This window comes from Rissa tridactyla, chromosome 1 (genome assembly GCF_028500815.1).
Source record: "Rissa tridactyla isolate bRisTri1 chromosome 1, bRisTri1.patW.cur.20221130, whole genome shotgun sequence".
Lineage (NCBI taxonomy): Eukaryota > Metazoa > Chordata > Aves > Charadriiformes > Laridae > Rissa > Rissa tridactyla.
The window spans coordinates 156375681-156395708 of record NC_071466.1 but is presented as its reverse complement, the minus strand read 5'-3'; the positions used below and the strand labels follow the sequence as shown (position 1 = coordinate 156395708).

Here is a 20028-nt window from a genome sequence, read left to right as displayed (position 1 = left end):
TCTCATGAGAGTGGAGTAGAGGGCGAGAATCACCCCACTCAACCTGCTGGCCACACTTCTTTAGATGCAGCCCAGGATATGGTTGGCTTTCTGGGCAGCGGGCAGCACATTGCTGGCTCAAGTTGAGTTTCTCATCAATCAAGACCCCCAAGTCCCCCTCCTCAGGGCTGCTCTCAATCCATTCTTCACCCAGCCTGTATTTGTTCTTGGGATTGCCCAAGGTCCCCAGTTCTACGTCACAGTCCCAACTTCCAGCCACCAGTCCCGCACCATTTGCTGCCCTAAGTCTTCCTTCTCTCTAGGATGGTGTCTTTACCTCTGTTCCTGAGCCTGGCAAGAAGTTCTTGACTGTAATAGTCCGGCCCAAAGCTGGGAAAGGTGCCTCCATGACACTCCTCATGAGAGGCTGCACCAAGGCAGGAGAAATGCCCCGTCTCTTCTCAACCTCATCCAAGATCTGAAAAAAAAAAAAAAGCATGAAGACACAAAAACATGTAAATCAGGAGGAGGGAGGTAACACCAGGAATAAAGTGCACAAGCATCTATATTCTCTCCTTAACCCAGCATTGACATGGAGCTTTGAATCATAAGGAAGAAGGAAAAGGTGCAATTAAAGACCTGTCATTTCCTTCAGCAAGAGAAACCCATCTACAGTGAGGTCAACGGAAAGTTTACAATTTGCAAACTCCCATCATCCTCAGAGTCAGGACCCCACCTTTTAATCTCTCAGTGCTTGTGTTCTGGTAGTTCTGCTGAAGACATAAGGCAACAGCTGACAACCCATTTTTACTTTTAACTGCGTTTTTGCTAGGTTCTGGAATTAGCACGTGGTTACATTGCCAGCACATTTCAGGCCCTTTCTTCAGCCATCAGCTTCCCTGATCCCCATTCTTCTGGTGCTGACTTCCCTTTCAGGTCCCTCTGGGCCTACAGCACAAATTCCCTCTCTCTCCAGCCTCACCTTAGAGAAGAGATTGAAGCATCCAAGGCGACTCACGATGCAGTAAACTTCTGGGAGACGCTTCCCTTTCCCACTGGGCTTTCAAGACAAATGCAAACACACACACGCAAAAAACAGCAAGAAAATGTCAGTTATAACTACCGCAGAGCAAGTGACTGGTCTCTTAGTTCTGCAGCTTATTGATTGGCTCAGAAACTGGCAGACATTTTACAGTATGCTGCTGATGACAATACCTTAAGTCTGGCTCAAACGCTGGTACACTAGAAACAGCGAGGAGAAATGGGCACATCCACAGTATGATCCCAACCTTCCTAAGTGAAATGACTAAGGCAGGGCAGACTGCTCTACAGAGACAACTCCGAGCCCACAGGACCAGCACAGCTTTAGACAACTGTTTAGTAGCTACCTAAACCCAAGGGAGACAAACTCTGCCTTCAGCTTAGTGATGAAACAACAGTCCATGGTCATAACGTTAAGCGCTGATGTAAGGAAAAGGTGAAAGAGCTATGCCTGGAGTAGAGGATGGTGCTCAGAGAGGGACTTTGGCACTGAGCAGAGCTGAAGAGAGCAAAGCTGCAGCTCCTTCTTTCCACACTGAAAGAGAAGAGCAGCAGCTTTCCGCTTTCCAGAATGGGTGCCAGTAACACCAACCCCACAGAAGGCTGCATCCCTATGAAAAGAAAAAAACAGAGATAATTACCAGCAGCCTTCTACAGTATCCAAATCGCCTGCTTCCATCTTCGCCCGTCAGGACAAACGAGAACGTCTCACTGCAGAAAGAGAAACCAGAATGACAAGTTACCCATCACTCACACTAAAAGTCTCTGGCGTACAAACCCAATAAACCCACAATATTTTTGCATTTCCAATAGAGGCCTCTCAGGGCTCTACCCAATTTTCTACCGTAACAGCTCTCACATTTAATTAGCTGGATACATAAATCTGTTTCTCATGAATCAGGATACAAAGTACAGTACTTACCTGGCAAACTGATGGATGGGGGCCCAGTCCTTTGCATCAGGGAAGCAAAACTGGGGAATAGCTTTCAACTGATCTTCTGCCTCGCGCATGAATTTGAACGAGCGCTCGAGCTAACAGAACAGAGAGAAGGAATGTTTCCAATTAGTCATGTGGGGATGGAATGACTTCAAATATTTTTCCTGTGACAAATGAAGAGGTGATGACAGAGGCTAAGCTTCTGCCTGGAAGATATTAAAATTTCTGTGATTCTGGCTCACCTAATCTTTAGATATCTTAAAGTAACTCTGTGCCCCCAATTCCACCAAGCCCAGCATCTGCAGCACCTGCCCCTGCTGTATTGTGCCTCCAACTGGGGACACATCTTCCAGCAAGGGCCAAGAGAACTGAAGTCTGAGGGGAGCTCTGGTTACATCCCATTTACAAACACACCTCACACTGTCTCTGTGTTTCTCCCATTCCTCCTTCCCCATTTTGAGCTAGACTACTGGTGAAAGCTGTGCCTTCCCTTTAAGAACACATGTCTTCTCCCAGGTGTCAGTTTTCTTTAAAGAGAAAAGGGGGAGAAAGGGAATAGCTATGTAAAAGTCATAGCCAAGGGCAGTAAAAGATCTAAATCAGCTGCTCTTTCAACAATGAGGAATACCACGACTGCAGCTCCTCTATCTTCAGCCTCACTGAACACTGGCACAGCAGAGGGGTTACTCATATAATGTGCAATCAACAGAGAAGCTGTGCAAGCGCACCATGCAATCTGAGGCAAGTCAGTCAGACCTTCCCGACAGGCACCGCACCTTCAATGGGAACTGCTGGGTAACCTCAGGGACGTAGGCAGCCCCAGCCTGCTTCTTGTGCAGTGACACCACGACGAAGTACTCAAACAGCTGCCTCTCTTGATATTCAATCAAGTCCCGTTCCAAGGTTTGGTACCGTGGTGTTTGCTTCAAGCGAGATTTCACATGTACCAGGCGCTGGCTGTGAGCTACGAAGAAAAAGATTAGAGACTGTGACTTTGTTTAGCTCTTTGTACAGAGCAGCAATAGTGCTTTGCAGAGACTTACGGATAAACTTGAAACAATCTCACTGCATTTGCTTAGTCAGTGGCTGAGTAAGAGGTGGGAACCATTTGGAAGCTGCACTTTAAATATCGACAGAGACAGGACGTAATCTTGTGAGTGCCATCACCCTGAAGAGCTTTGGCAGTAGAAGGATTTCATGGATAGCTTTTACAGCTGAAGACAACCCAAACTGAGATCCATATGGGACATGGTGTAACAGATAATGTCTGGGCATTCATCCTAACATTCATTTATGCATCTTTCAAAGCCAGGACAGTTGGCTGATTGATCACCTTTGTTCAGGGGAGGCTGTGGGTAGCAATCCCTACGGTTTTACAAGACCAGCACTTGGGTCAGGCTACAGCTCCACTGGCTGAGTAACACTGGGGACTCTCAGCTTCAGTAATGCAGGCTGGGCTGTAGGCCAACAACAAAAAAGCGTGAAAAGAGGTGCAAATGAAAAAGGCTGGCTCATGCCAGTCCTTCCTATGCCTAAAACTAATCTCTCGGGACCATGTTTCTACAAGTTCACCCAAGATAATGGGAAAACAAGAAAAATTGCCAAGCAAGCTGTAACTGCAACACACGAGCTGTGGGACAATAAACATTCCAGCATGGAAAGTAATGAAAAGCTGCCTGCTGAGAAGAGAGCAGATGAGATTCCCTAAGACCACCCCCCTGCTTTGTTTTACAGTCGCATCCCAAATTAAATCTCCATGATGTCTCCCCTACCCCTACTACAAAAGAAAGAAAGAATTAACTACGAGCAGACACCACAGCACATTCTCACAACTGTGCTTTTTACGAATGCGGGTGGCAATGCAATGTTTTAAACAGAAACAACAATCACAGGGATACTGCGGGAACTCCAAATACATAAGATGTCTGCTTGGGAGACAAGGCTTCCTGAGAGATGGTATATATTTTCGGACAGACTCTTGACATTTTGTCTGGTAAAGCTGTGCCACTCGTGGACTATTCCGGACAATATAATTGAAAGCAATCTTGAGGTGCCTCTTAAATCAGAGAGTGTAGCAATCCCTGGACAGTTAAAGCCCTGGAAAGATGGCTTAGACTCCTCTCTCTCATCACCTATTATGCTATTTGTTCTAAGGCTGTAAATGTTCAAGAGTTTTCAGAAGCGGCTTCTGTTTTACCAGGGACTTCAAAAGGAGAAAAGCTCGCTCAAACTCTGCATTGTTTATATTCTGTGCAACCTACTAAAGATATCGGGGTTGTACCGCTGCCATCATGGCAGGCTTTGTCTTTGAACATTTTTCCTTCCCAAGGGTCAGCACTTATGGCTCTGACATGCAGTCTGTTCATTACTGTCTGATGATTTACTGTGTCTCATATGGCGTACAGTTACTTGCTAAGCAGAGGTACCTGGCTGGTGTGTTTGGTGTGTTAAGTAAAACATACAAAATTGAAAGTCTCAGATATGAGAGACTTGCTAAATCATCTCACTTTCCTATTTTCCTATTTAAAAACAGGTGAAAGCTGACAGTTCAACAAGGCATAAAGCAGAATACAGCTGTAGCTAGAGCAAACAGCAAGTGCCAGAGCTCTTTTTCACAATTATGTAGACTTGCATGTCGCTCAGATCCAGGTATGGATTTGGATATTGTTCAGAGTCCAGTGCTACTGGATTTGAGGTGACTTCACCCGATCTCTATCATCCCCTCTATAGGTTGTTCCTAGCTGCAGTTATACACATGTTACAGAGAAACCTAAGGTGATGCACATGATTCACTATGGCAACCAGTAACAGACAAGAGTTTGAGTCTTCCTGGCCACACCTACACTGTCTTTCTTAGCTACATCTGAACATGGACTATATTTCACAACATCATGTTTCAAGACAGATGTGAATGTAATTTCTGCGCAATCTGGGCACAAATGCTCTCTCCCTGTCTCCAGGCTAGCCTGAGAACCATCAAAAGGTAGGTGATGGTAGCAATTTTCAGCTTGATTTTGCGAACACAGCAGTACAGACAAAAGACTTCCCAATTTGCAGAGGAGAGCAAGAGCATACAGTAGTTCTTGCGTGGGAAGCTGTGCTCACAAGAGAGAACTCAGTCTGAGGTTTCTGTTCTAAAAACCTGAAAGAGGGTAAGGATGAACACTCCTAAGCACAACACACTGTGGTTGACAGAGTGGGAACTGCTGCTTATGCCTGTCTCTTCAGTTTGGGAGCTGACCTGCTACCCAGAGCAGGTGTGCGTGTGAGTCAGGAAACTTTGGAATCTGAGGGAGTCTCCCTCTTGCATTCTAAGACTGCCAAGACTTTGAATTTGCCACATCAATTCCCAAAAGATCGTAATCCCACCAGCACATTAAAGGGCTAATTACCAGTACAAGAAGGTTTCAGAAGAGTATTACGGAGACCAATATACCATATAGCTCTACCAGAGTGAAGCAAGCAATGCAGCAGTTTATCCTGACTCAGCCAACATAGAAGAGTTTAACTAGCAATAAATCATGTAGTGCAATTCTGTTTTCCTGCCTGTTGGTTCTCCCTTAGTAAACGTGTAGTGGGGCTTCTGAACACCCTGTCCCATGCAACACTGCTTCTGTCAGCCTGGTCGCACATTTTTGACTGCGTACTTTGAAAAACCTCACTGTATTTCCACAGTGCCCAAGCAATCTCCTAGGAAAGAGCTTTGATGGGAATTGGAACAGCTGTTTGTTTTGGACACCTGTAGTCCTCTGGCCATGGATTTTCTTCTGCAGTATTGAAATCTTTGTTTTCTCACTGTGTTCTGAGTGGAAACAACTCCTTCTCCAAAAGCAGAACACAGAGGAAAGATCTTGACCCAGGATCTCAGAGCAGAGTTTATCAGGAACTATTTGCTCTCTTCACACATTTGCCTTACCTTTCAGCTTCTCTTCAGTATCACTGTCTGATTCACTGTTTTCATCTGTAACTAGGGAAAAAGAAAGGGAAAGATGAATGAAGTCAAGCCTATTTATAACTGTGCAGTTTTATCACTGGCACGAGACAGCCAGGCCTGGCAACTTCAGGGGGAACACAGTATAGATCCTAAGGGCCTTGTTCTTTTCAAGGGTGCACATACCCACAGACATTTAGCTTACCAACCTTGGTATCTTCCCATTCATTCAGGGAATAATAAAAAAAACCCCTCACAAAATCAGTCTGGCACAACCAAAAGAGCTGCATAAAGAATAAAATGACAGAGCAGTATTTTAACCAAGTTTGTATAAGCACAGCACCAAGGCAAAATACTGATTAATATGCAGCAGTTTGCAGGGCAAGGGATAAAAACAAGTAAACAAACAAAAAACCCCAATTGCTGAACTGAATCAGACTCAAGGTCTATATGGTCCAATAGCATGTTTCTGTCAATGAAGATGCTTCAGAGAAGGGTATAAAAAATGACGTAGAGACTAGCCTGAGATGCTTTCCCTGAAAGTTCATATATACACACTCATCCATCCTGTGGGTATCTATCCTATATAAGATAGGATGAAGAGTAACAAGTAATCGTAGGAAACAAATAGAGCTGGTGGTCACTTTCCACTGAAAATTAGGTGGTTTGGAAAAAAATACTATGTTGTAAAGATGTAATACTAAGTTTTACAGAGATGAGATGTTCTGCAGTACTTGAACACTTCTGACAAGTTGTTAATTGACAGTGGGAGGCTGAAAGTCTCAATCTTGCTATGATGGAGTGGGCCTACAGTCAAGCCTAGAAACCCCGATTCCCAACTGAGGCTATTTGTTTATTGGGATGCTGAAGGAACCAGGACTGTTTCAAAATCTACGATCTTCCATTGGACAGTTCATTAAAGTGACACATTCCCGCAAAATATTTTGATCTCAACAAATCATTCTCTTTGGACAGAACATTCCCCTCCAAAGCTTCCAGCCTGTTCCAGAAATAAACATCAAAAAGGGGGGACATTTTTTGTGCGACCTATAAGGTTATCATGTAAAGCCATGGAATGAAAACGAAGCAAGAAAAATAAAAAAAGTTCTGTTTTAATGAAAGTCTTCTGGGCAGAGGAACAGCCTTTATCTTCCCAAAAGAAGGGTGGAAGCCCCAACTCAATCTCACTCTGGATGGGAAGAAGCTCTAGAAAATGTCATATAAACGAGTAAGCCAGCCTAAACTCTAAGACAAGTCCTCAAAAAGTCTTAGATGTATGATTCAGAGTTCCTTTACCTTTCCCTGAATTGCTCTCCGTAGACTGCGATAGTCTCTTGACACGTTTCTTTCCCCTTCGTGCCTCATAAATGGCATTGATTTTCAACACAAGCTGCTCAGCAAACACACAAAGAAAGAAACAAGGTTATTTTCCTCCCCAGGCAAGTAAGAAAGTTAAAATTTCACACAAAGTGCTCTATTTCCCAACCCTGGCCATATTCAAACTCGTCACTCGATGGCCCAGAACTGACAATAACCAGCATCTAACATAGACCTTGCACAGCAATCTGCATCTGTGCTGCTAACGGCCATGCTCAGTCTGGTACAGAAGCAGTACAGTCATGCTGGCACGGCAGGAACCCAAGGTAACAAGCCCTGATGAAAGGCCAGGCCTTAATGCACTTCCACACTGTATGGCCATATGAGCTTGACGGCGCCCACCTGGGTCTCTCCATACCGTGGTCCATGCTCCAGGGAGCACCAGAAGGTCCCTTGGGACACTGCCCTGGTCTGCAGGTTTGAAAGCAGAAAACTAGCTGGAGGATGAGAGCAAACTTTAATGTCTTTCTGCCTTTAACATCTGTTGTGGGATGTGCTGGAAAAGCCTTCATACCAAGCATGGGGAAAACACATCATACAAGGAATTATGAGGCTGAGATGGGTGGAAGCCAATGATACTGAAGTACTTTATCCTGGTGGTTTGCTTTGCAAATTCTTTAATCCCTCGCCTCCCAGCTGACCAGGAGAGAGAACGTATTAGTGTTGGGCTTAACTGGGTTTAGTGGCTCCTTCAGTGCCTCTGGTCTCCCTGCCCATCCCTGAAGGGGAGCAGAGTTACAGAAGGACCATGCCAGGCTTCCCCAAGCCTCCTTGAGTAGAGTTGTCTCCTTGTCAGGGTCCCAGGCAGGAGCTGCAAGACATGGCCACAGCATCCAGATTTATTTCAGAAAGACTGGGGTCACTGCATACAGCAGTGAGCTGAGAGCTCAAGGTAAGACAGGCCCACCACACATTTGGTCAGGGAACTCTGAATCCAAATATTTAAGTGAGAGGCAGGATGCTCTGATGTGGAAGCGCAGCCTCCATCCACCTGCCCAGCTCAAGTCTCAGGTTGATCTTGCCACTGACACAGTAAATCTCAGTTCTGAGCTTGGTCTGCAAGACTGCTCAGTGGCGCTGCCTGGTAAACGTATACTTGTAATCTTCTCTTCAGCTGACATAAAAGTATGTGTGAACACACTGATAGAGCTCAAGCACATGCACAAATGTGTAGACATACTGGGAAAGAAAACCCTAGACGATTGTAGTCTTTGGCTCATTCCTGAAGAGCTGAGGTATACAGAGAGAGCATTCAAAAATCACATGTGCAAACATGAACACAGATCTGACAACCATGAAAAAAAGAAGATACGCAAACACATCCCTTTTTCCCCAAATGAAAACTGTGGGATCAGAACACAGACAGTCCCTGGTAGCCTCTGCTTGTTCTGCAAAGACTGGGATAAGCAACTGTGTTTTTATAACCGTGTTTTTGAAACATTCAATAGATAGACTGCTGCCAAACCCCATTTGGCTTGAATGCACTTCCTGCTAGATCTGAAAGAAAATAAAATTGAAACAGAGTCATGCACTATCCAAATACGAAGTAGGAAACGCTGCTCCACAAAATGCTCACGACTACAGACAACTCCTTTTGTCATTCACGTGTCAGTATTTTCATTGTTCACCTACAACCACATCCTACCTTGAATTAGAAACAGTCAATGCATGAATCAGACCTAGCAAAGAACAAGAGATTTCTAGGAGGGAACACCAACACAACACACAGCCAATTTCTGACTGTCCTATCCATCGAGCAAAGAAGGCAATATGATGGGGTATGTTTTTGGCAAAAATATTACTTACCTTTTTTCCCATCTGAAAAAACAACTTTAATCCAAAAATTAATTTTTTTTTTTTCTTATTATTTTCTCTCTCCTGAAAATCATGATACCTCAGATGGAAAAATAGCTTCTTTAAAACTTGCAGAGATGTTTGTGAGCCTTCTCCTTCACGCAGAAAAAGGGTTAAACACAAGTCAAGTCAATTGTCAGGACAACAGCTATATTGCAGGGATACTACATGGGAAACTAAAGAAAACATTGTCTCATGCTCACATTCCTGCCTGGAAGAAGACAAGCAAAAGAGAGAAAGGCTTAGATTTACCTTTGGAATCTTCCTTCTCCTCTTGCCATTCTGAGGGTCTCCCAAGGAGAAGAAGGTGTCATCTGGACTGCTGGGGGTCGAGGGAGGGCTGATTTTGGATGGTGACCCAGTGCCATCACGGCTCAGTTTCCGTAAGTCTGGCAGTTTGAAACTCCGCCGCTCTGAGTTTTGTCGGAAAAAAATGGGCTTGGAAAGCAACTGGAAATGGAGGAGAAAGAATGAATGAACACAGCACCTCACGTACCTTTGCTTCGTTGCTAACACTGTCATGGCAGTAAATCCAGTGGGGTGGCCACAGCATTCAGCTGGCAAAACAGACAAACTAATGAAAATGGTCACAGATTTCTGCACACACAAGGAACTCACACAGCTGCCGGGCTAGACTAGCACTATCTTGACTAGTAATTTAAACATCCCATATTCATTCCAGACCACAATGCAAGCTCAGGGTTTAGCCAAGCAGCCTTGCTCCAGTGTGAAAAAAAGTCTCCCAGGACTTGTGCAACCCAGAGGCTAGGACTGTAAACAGGACAAGACTAACCAACCAGCCAACCACAAGCATTTGGGATAAGGAGCAGCTAGCCAGGAGGAACAGAGAAGCAGTGAGACCAGACAAAAAGCACTGTCAGTATGGCTGTCTTTGACCGTATCCAGAATTAGATATTACACAGGAGGGTACAAGAAATGCCATGATAGACAATTATGGAGACTGGTTTCCTCCTAAGGTCATTAGCAAGTTCAGTGGGAGCACAACAGTACCAGCGTAAAGTTCTTAAAGTCCCTGACCAAAAACAGCACCAGAGAAGCAGAAAGTTCAGCTCCAGATAAAGACAGGCAAACCACTTCTGACAAGAAAGATGCTCAATAAGAACTCTTTTTGTCTTCTTCTACAGAATTTCCCAGCAGTTAGGATAAGTTACACCTTTTGTGGGCACCATATCTGCACTCCCAGAGGATGTACCTACACGGCACTAAGTGGCATGGGGAAGAGGTATCCAAGGTAATTCTGAACACGCCACTGCAGAACCATAGCTGAGGCAGCATAATGGTCTGCCTCCATCAACAGACACACTCAGCAGAGTTATTAGCCAGACCAATTCATTCATTCAGGTTAGCTCAGGTGTCTGTGGATGGTTTGGCAAAAGACGCCCAACTCACAAAAATGCTTACTACCCACAGAGAAGCCACATGTTAAAAATGAATCTGGGAAGAGTCTTTGCACTGAAGAATCTCATCCTGCACTAGTGATATAAGCTACTACTGAAAGTCTGTCCAGATCCTTTCCCTATCAGTCTCTACCCTGGGCAGGCTCTCCAGTGTGACTCACACTGCAGTTGCAAACAGGTTAGTTGCCAAGAGAGCTGCAGCACTTCTTTTCTGACTGATGCAGATCACGGCTTTTAGATGTCAAAGCACTGTAGTTTAACATAATAACTCCCATTCAGCTCTTTACCAAGTGTCTCCTGCAGGGAACCATGTCTATGGTGAAAGGCATTCCTGTGTAACACTGCAGCCCCCTTCTGATAGCACAGGTGGGGAATCAGGGTGAACAGGTGATTGCAAAGCTGTCTGAGAGAAATCAACTTCATCCCAATGCTCATGCATAGACCCATGCTGCTCTAGACCCAATTAACGACAAGGAGAACGGATTGAGAAATGCAGAACAATTTTCACTTTGAAGTGTTGAATTATCCAGAGAAACCTCAGTTGCTGATTAAGCTGGTTGGAAAACAGCAACACATCAAGGAATACTGCACATCAAACTTCTGAAAATACTGGGTAACAGCTCTAAAAATAGCTGCAACTTGGAGAGCATGGGAAAACCCTTTGGTTAGGAAAACCGTGTTTAGATCCCTGCTATTTGCTCTGAACCCAGTTGTTGCTAAGATGACTTTGCTGTCACATTGCCCCTGCTGTTCCAGGCGTGGACTATCTAAATAGACAACAGGAACCAACCAAAACAGCTCGGGAAGCTGAGAGCAGAGCTGGCCTCAGCAAGCTCTGAGCAAGAGGTGCAGACCAATGTTTTACCTCTTCTTTTGGTTCCACTGCCAGGGAGGAAAGCGGCACCGGGCTACGAGCTATGCTGCTGGTGGGGACACCCTTTTGGTACCAGCTTCCTAACCAGGGGACTAGCATTGCATTAGTTACCAGCACCCAGTCTCAGCAAGGAGAGAGCAAAAGAGGCATCCTGAGGGACGGGGCTGCAGAGGCATCTTGGCATCAGCACAGGCAGATTGTGTACTGCCCACTGACACTGAGCCAAGATCACTGCAGGGCTTGACTACCCAAGCACCTAAATGCCCTCTTTCAGTAGAGAAAGACCTTTCTTATACTGTATTAGAAAAAGGTTTCCCTCTACCAGGCAAAGGTAGCCCTGGTGTGAAAAACAATGAAAGCCAACAAAGCATTTGAATAAGGGAACGCTGTTTTTTTACCTTGCTAAAGGGCAATAAATCCCCTTTTATCACTCCATACTCTGACCAATGGTAAAAAGAAAAGGGAAAAAACACTGACATGATGAAAGTCAAACTGGTAAAACATTTTTTCCCACAGAACGTGGATTTCACCAAAAAAACCTTCTGGAGCAGAAGAGGTGGCCACTTGAATTCAAAGTACCTTAGTGGGAGTCCCAGGTACAGAAGAGGTGGGGGATGCTGGGAAGGTCAGGACACATTTCTTCCCCAAACAGCGGCTGTTGGTCTCAATGTCTTCATAAGGGTTTTCCTTCGATGGTGGATCTGCAGCAAAAAGCCACAAGCAAGAGATTGTAAATGCAGAAAATCCTTGAGGTTTGCCATAAAAATCTGTTTGGGGATCTGCTGGCCTTCTCCCACCTCCCACATCAGACATAAAGACCTGTTCTCAAGCATTCCTGCAATTGCTTCATTCTCTCCATAGCCCTAGAAGTCCAGCTGCTCGCTGGACAGTGTCCAAACCCTGACACTGACATATGCAGCCATAGGAACTTATCACAGATACTACAGATGGAAAAGACCCAGCGAGTTCTCAAGTTCATTTCCCTGTCTTCAGAGGAGCTGTGAGGTTCTCATGCACGTCAGTCCATAATTATATTTCCTTCTTTCCAGTCTTCTGCTTAAAATTGTCTCCAAATGAAACTGTGAGCTGAAGGCTAGCATAAGAGTCCTCTCTCCTCTGTTTAAACCCCATGTTTAAGGCGACCTCTGGTCATCATTTAATTGAGGCTGATGCAGTGCATTGCTCTTGAGCTGACTACAGAAAGATTTAATCCACTCTCTGAACATGGATATCTGACACACAACATAGGTTTGCAAACACATCTACCAATCAAGGATGCCTCAATCTCATACGCCCCACTTTAGAAAGAAGGAAGGATTCACCTCACCTAACCTAGACCATCCAAAGTCAGGAGGCTCTCTCCCTGGAGGGTGGGGGGTGGGAATGGGACACCTCTAAAGTAACGTTCACCTCAGTTCTTACTTAGGATCCCCTCAAAAACACAAGGCTTGACAACCACAAGGAAGCGTCCCTTTCTTTCCACAGATTCTGGAGACAAGGCATAGAACTAATCCAACCCTTAAACACCCAAAATTATATATGATAAGCTTCTTACATCCCACTCTTCAACAGTGCTGGGAAGTACAAACGCTGATGTATTCAAAAAGAACGCACAACTCTGAAAAAGCAGGTTGTGACATCTCCATCCGAGCTTCTAAGAAACCAATGGCAAAGGCTTCGCCCATGCATTTGCACAGACAGGCAATTTGTTATGAGATGATTTCTGTTTTTATTGCCATCATTTCATGCTATCCCAGTGGACAGCTGGGACTCGAAGCAACTACCTTTCTCTTATTGTCATGTAATGGTTGGCTGAGAAAAAAAGACTGGAGGTCAGTAATGCTGCAGGCCTCTGGAGCAGGGACCAGTAATGGCTGTAGGATTTGTCTAACTGCCACACTCCCACTTGCCAGCCCTGCTGGGGCAGGAGTGCAGCTGAAGTCTTCAAGGACAGAAACCCAAATCTTTTCCAATGCTGCCTTCTATCTGTGGCTTGGTGATACCCAGCACTACAGTGGTGGATCTGAATTCACCAAGGAGGAGAAGGTAAGCATGTGTGACACTACAGCAAAGCAACTCTGCATGAACATTCTGTCAGCAAACATGCTCCTGTCCCTGAAAGTGCCTCCACTTCCTAATTCCAATGGCACACTTCAGTACTGAAAATATACTTTCAGCTATCACATAATGGGGTAGATTGCAGAAAAAAGAACAAGTTAGGGTTCTGTTGCCTACCCTGTCCCAAAATGCTCGGCAGCATGTCCAGTTAGCCTCGGTCTAGAAGAACGAACATGGTTTCCCTCTTTTTGACAAATAAACCTTGTCATCTATCTGCCCAGTACAATTTCCAATATTCCAGGTATGCAATGACAAAGGGGTAAAAAGATGGTGCATGAAGGGAATCTCTGTGACTTGCTGGGAAAGGGAATGGTTCTCCCACCACTCTGCCAGCAGCTGAACCCTCCCCAAGTCACGCATATGAATATGGGGTGTATGTATGTGTTTGCATGCCTTGATGGACACACATCATTAGAGAGGTGGGGGTCAGTCTCTTCTCCAAAGTAATAGGACAAGAGGAAATGACCTCAAGTTGAACCAGGGGAGGTTTAGATTAGATATTAGGAAAAATTTTTACACTGAAAGGGTTATCAAGCATTGGAACAGGCTGCCCAGGGAAGTGGTGGAATCGTCATCCCTGGAGGTATTTGAAAGATGGGTAGACGTGGTGCTGAGGGACAGGGTTTAGTGATGGCTTTTGTCAGTGTTAGGTTGATGGTTGGACTAGATGATCTGAAGAGTCCCTTCCAACCTAGACAATTCCATGATTCTATCTGTGGGTCAGCACTAGTGTCCTGCAGCTGAGATCTTGGTTCTCCCTCCATTGGTGTGGTTTTCACATGTTGTTTATGTTTTGTGGACTGTACCCGCCTGTGGTCTTGTGAAAAACAAAACTGTAGCTTTTTTTTTTTTGAGTAATCCCTGTCCGCCCCTTTTCCCAAGCTTCCATGGTAACACCACCAGGACTGCAGGAACCAATTAAAGATCACTGATTCCAGGCAAAGCCTAAACATGCAGCAAGAAAACAAAAAAACAAACATGCCCCATTAGCTGACAATTACCCATAACTTTGTTTTCTTTTAATCTTTGCAACTAAAAGCTGGAGGCGACAGGAATTTCAGCCTGGTATTTAAGCTCACTGCAAGTTTGGGACACTGGGGTGTGCTTGTGTTTGAATGGATGGATTTGCCCATACAGTCACTCTGTAATGCTATCTATGTTATTCCAGCTGATGAGGTGACCCTTACTCAGTGGTTTCTGAGACCTCCCATCACGCCCTAACACAAAAAACCCCAGCAGCTGCTCAGGCACTCCCTGTTCCTTTGGACCCCCAAGTAAAGAGAACAAAAAAGCAAACACAAGGCCCCTAGCTCCACAAACGAGGCCGACAGCTTCAAAAATGTCAAAAACGTCAGACTGGCATCCCCTTGTCTGCCATCAGTCCCAAAGGAACATGATTCATTTGACAGATCTTTCCCATCAAGTGTGATCAGATTTTATTCATATCAAAATAATAATGCCCTGCCTGCTCCTGAGAAAGTGCAGCCCCTCCCGTGCCGAACAACACAGACCATCTTTGTATGATTACAGCTGCCTGGTGAGAGCTGATGCAGCTATTCTCTTCCTGTTCTGCTGAACTCAGCCAAGAGCTTTACACAGCACCAGTCTACAGCTACTAGAACTTCTTAAGGCTCTTTCAAGAGGGATGCTTCTATTCTATGTTCCATAAAAGGCCATCTAACTCACAATACTAAAAAACACTATATAAATTGAGAGTGTTACAGGAAATAATCTTTAAAATGGCACTGATCTGCCATCAAAGTTAGAGAATGAAATAAAACTCAATTTCAAAGATTGTGGGACCCAGTTTCTTAATTTCAATGGTACCTGGAGCGATACACAAACCTATTTCTGAACTGTGGAATTGACTCCAAGGCTATGTTTTCTGACTGCTCATGTCATCTCAGTGGCAATAAGCTCACCACAATGGACAGACCAGATCTGGGAGAATTAGTCCACAGGACAAAAGGAAGACAGAGGAGAGATACCAGCAAAAAATAAAAGCTGGTCCACATGCTTCAGGTTCACCTTTGAAGCTGAGGAGTTTTGAAATATTCCATCCATTTTTCTTATTACTTGCCAATAATCTATGTAAAATGTGTCTTGGTTTGCATTTGGATAACAAACATACTTTACTCAGCACCTCCAGTGAGTGCCTGTTGACTACGAGTCTTCTCAGTCACTCAGCGTTAGCAGTGAAATCCCTCCCCTGTACAAAGCTCCTATCCAGTATGTCCTGCCCAAAGCTCCTACCCAGGATGTCTTCATAGACGTTCTCTTCAGATAAAGTGCGTGTGAGGGCCAGCTTGGTCTGCGCGTACCAATCCACCCGGCCGTTCTCCGACGATGACTGCAGTAAGTCTTCAAATTCATATGACTTCCTGCACCAGTGATGGCAGGTGAGAAGGAGCAAAGAGGAGAGCAATATAGTTAACCAGCATTTATAACCAAATCATGGCTAATTCCCTTCTCCAACATGCCACACAGCTGGCGAAATGAATTACTGAGAGGAGAACATTTCACAGCCTCATCCAATAAAAAGCATGAAAAAGTAACACCGAGATCGGTTATTTTTATCAGCGACACAAATAAAGGCATTTCGGGGATGCTGTAGATAATCTGGGTTGTCATGGCAATAGCCCACTGTGAAGATGCAAGTGTTAAGTGGCCCATCCTGCAACCTGGCACAAAACCTTAGGCCATGAGATATCCCATTCACAGCAGATTCCACCCTTGTCAGGAATAGGGGGGGCCCCAAAATCAGCTCTGCCTGAGAGGAAAGCAATACTCACATGCAGGATGGTAGAAACGGTAAAAACAATTAAGTGTCCTCCACTAACAAACACGGAAAGTTTCAATTTCCTTCCTGCACCCAAGCCAGGAATTTTCAGGTGACAGTTTATGCAGAGGGCATTAGAAACAGCTGTGCGTTTTATGCTCCCCACCCCAAAGATGTGTGACAGTCATGTGGGAGGGGAGAAAAGGCAAGAAAGCACTACAGAAGAATATATACACATCAGATTCAGTTAGAGGAATAGGTTTATTATGAACAGTGAAAATGCTGCGGTAATGTCTAGAGATTATCATTCCAGACCTCGTTCCAGACCAGCTGTAGTCATTTTGTAATTAAATAGATTTTCTGCTAAAAACCCAAAACAAAATGCCAAACCTCTCAATCTTGGGCTTGAAGTTAAGCCACATAATACAGTGACCTTACAGCCCACATCTGCCATGACTTATCCCTTCACAGTTATCCTGCGAAGTTGTGCTGGCTAGTCACAGGTCTCAGAGAGATGACCGAGTGCTGGTTATGACCAGCAAGGCTCTCTGGGGATTATGAGTGACCAGGGAAGATCCATCTCTCCCAGAGAGATACAGGAAGGAAGGACTCCACCATCAAGACCAACACCTTTGTGAAACACAGCCAGAATACCTGTGGTCGGCGTTGTTCTTGTGCTTTCCGCTCCAGAGCCTCCTGCTGACAGCTGACGGGGGAGGAGAAGAGGGGAGAGGAGGCGGAGGAATGGATGGCAGAGGAGGTAAGTTTCTTTTATTCCTAGCTGCTGGCACCCAGTCCTCTTCCCCCTCGTGTTTGAAAGTCCGCCGGGGCTTTGGCAGTGGGTTGATGAAGGGTTTCTTCTCTGGCACCCCTGGCTCTGTGTACACATTCTCCACCGTGCAGTCCTTGGATTTCGCATGAGAAGTTCTTACCTCTTCTAGAGTTCCAAAAATTGGCTCACTGATTTCAGAGTCCAAGCCAAGAAGCCTTTTGTTGAGCTCAGCCCCATATACGCTCTCATGGCCCTCAGGAGCAGTGTGTCCTTGTGCTGCCTTCTCCTGCAAGCACTGTGGGGAATAGTAAGTACCAGGCAACTGTGGCTGCAGCTCTGCTGAGCCATCTTTCAAAGCCTGCTCTAGTTTCTTGACTTGACTAAGCACTGAAAGATTCTCCTTCTGGACCTCCCACTTCCCACCTTTCACCTCCTTGCATTTTCCAGGGCTGGACTCCACTTCCTCATCCTTCTGCGCTTCCCCCTTTCGCTCTGCTGCCTGCCCTGTGCCTTTCTGAGTTCCTGCTTTCCGCTCATTCTCTTTGCCTGCCCCTTTACACTCCAGTTCCCAGTTCATAAATCTCTTGGTCTCCACTTTCCGAATTACCAGTGCTTCCCCACTCGTCTTCTCAGTTACACAGGGCACCTTGTGCTCCTCTTTAACTCCCTGCTCCTCCTCTCTGCGAGGAGCAGACTGCGTTTCCTTTTTCCCTTCCCATTCTGAAATTTTGTCCTTGATGCTGAAGGACTTATTCCTCAAGCCAATTTTTCCAGGTGACCGTATATTCTGAGTGCCTCCTGTCTGTCTCCTGATGATTTTACTATTTTCCTTAACGTTCAGATCCACAGATGGGTCACTGATGATCATTTTGGGACTAAGCATGTTCTGCTGAAAGCAGTCTAGCCTTGGATCCAGCATCAAGTTCTCCAAGGCTCCCAGTGGGTTCTTCACCACAGAAGAAACTGGTTCAGCTTCAGGTGTTAAACCCAGGGCAAAAGAGGCACCTTCAGAACATCTCTCACTCAAAAATGCACACAAAGGGCTTTCTAATTCCTTCACAGCTGCTGTATTGTTTTTATCTGCAAGCTTGATCCTACACAGCAAAGATAAAAAGAGAAGAAGCATTCATCAGCATTGCTCACCCTTGTTTTAGTCCATCATCTCCACAAGTTCTACTCATAAAGCTGGTAACAGCAAAGGATGCTCAATACAAGCACTTGAGAAATGGGCTTATGGGGAAGGACGTTTAGGGAATGGTCCTTATAGCCAGAACACAATGCTCTCCTCTTGTTACGACTAAGGCAGAGTCGAAAATTAAATCTTTCTCTGTAGTAGAAGTAGGTGGCAGGTGAGCGAGGTAATTTTTACACATCAGACATGCTGATACCACTGAGAGGTTCACCAACATTTTTGTGTGTGTGTTCAGAAGTGCAGTAGGGTTTTGGACATTGTCAGGGCATTAAGCAGGTCCATTGCAACTAAATCCAAAATGGACCATTTGCAAACAACAGCAAAAATGCTGCTGTTACACAGAGGAGAAACCATGTGATACAGCTGGCATTCCTCTAGTGCCTGCTCAAAGAATCTCTCTTGGTCCATACAAGTGTTCCCCAAATGCATATTAATGCACAAAACCTGCACTTTCACTATTACATTTCTACGGCTCTACCATCCCAGGCCACACAGGCGCTTGCGCTTCCATGCACCCAGGCACACGATTCAACATCCTCAGAGTAAAGGATTAAACGTCTTCATTGCTGGAGTCCAAACCGCACCAAAAATCCCTAATATATTTAGTCTAGGGATTTCCGAGTGTGTGATATCACAATATCAACATTGTGATATTTTATCAATATAGTAAAGTCCCAGCTGAACTTTATTTCAACACAAAATGTTTCTCAACCAAAGCACATAGCCATGTCCCTTTGGGTTTGCCTGGGCTTGGGAAGGAGCACCAGCACAACACAAGGTGGTTACTGGAATGAAAAATCCCTATCATTAGCCCCATTTAACCATGATCACAACGCTGAGATTCAGCTCAGGAAATTGCTCTATTAACTTAAATGTATCAAGTGTGCCTCTCCCAGAACTTTGTGCTCTTGTAAGAGCATCCATGTGGATACCCTGTGTGCTGGCAGGCCTCGAGCTTTGTCCTGGAGTTAAGCAATGCTGGCAGCCATTGCAGACTCAGTTGTAGTGCAAATTGAGTCTGGGACGGGTTTCTGCGCAGAAACGGGACTAGAGCCAGATACTGTTCTTCCCTGCCTCACAGATATTTAACTCCTGGCTGTCTCAGTGACAACATCATGCTTTGGTCAAGAGCTGGCACTGTGAATGCCATGGTCTTTCCCAAGGAACCAGGCATTGCAGTGCCACTGGTGGTTGGACTGCGCAGTAGAAACCAAGGTTGGACACTGGGAGAAAACCTGCAATGGGCAGGGACAGGGGGGCTTGTCTGAGGAGTCCACAGAGTCTCCAGTGTTGTGCAGGCAGGGAAAACATTGACAGGGATGTCATCATCACAAATGGTCTTGCCTTGGAACAGACCTCTTCTAGCACTTCTGACTGGATGCTAAAATGAACAGTGTTACAGTCCTGAGATGGCAATGAAACCACCCAAGACATAAAGGGGTTTTAATGTGAAAGGAGAGAGGGACAGTGCAGAACAGAGAGAATGTTTTCTCCTTTTGGTTTTCTTTCTGTCGGGGATAATAAACACAAGCAAAGCACCCCAACACTGAAACATGGAAAGCTCTCACCTTTCAACAGACTTGCAGACACTGCTTTCAGACTTGCTGCTCACATCGGTTGCCTTGCTAGCTGTCATCATGTCAGCACACAGCAGGGCAGCAGGTCACCTGCAGAAAGACACAAGGAACAGACATTGCTCTGTGCTCAGCATCCTTCTCTCTCCCTTACACACACACACATGCATGTTTCTCATTGA

At 45.2% G+C, this 20028-nt stretch overlaps 1 protein-coding gene across 5 annotated transcripts in view; it reads right to left on the bottom strand.

Moving 5' to 3' along the window:
• The window catches only part of DENND2A (DENN domain containing 2A), a 63362-nt gene that overhangs the window by 17290 nt on the left and 26044 nt on the right, over positions 1-20028 (bottom strand). For all 5 annotated transcript variants that reach the window (XM_054193371.1, XM_054193331.1, XM_054193341.1 and 2 more), the window contains 12 exons: positions 19841-19939; positions 16963-18174; positions 15783-15910; positions 11991-12112; positions 9372-9569; positions 7185-7278; positions 5874-5924; positions 2734-2921; positions 1943-2052; positions 1662-1731; positions 962-1039; positions 317-457 (listed from right to left, as the gene is read on the bottom strand). In XM_054193371.1, the coding sequence (XP_054049346.1) occupies positions 317-457; positions 962-1039; positions 1662-1731; positions 1943-2052; positions 2734-2921; positions 5874-5924; positions 7185-7278; positions 9372-9569; positions 11991-12112; positions 15783-15910; positions 16963-18174; positions 19841-19911 (2463 nt within the window). In that variant the 5' untranslated portion in view covers positions 19912-19939. The remainder of the gene's footprint in view (positions 1-316; positions 458-961; positions 1040-1661; positions 1732-1942; positions 2053-2733; positions 2922-5873; positions 5925-7184; positions 7279-9371; positions 9570-11990; positions 12113-15782; positions 15911-16962; positions 18175-19840; positions 19940-20028) is intronic.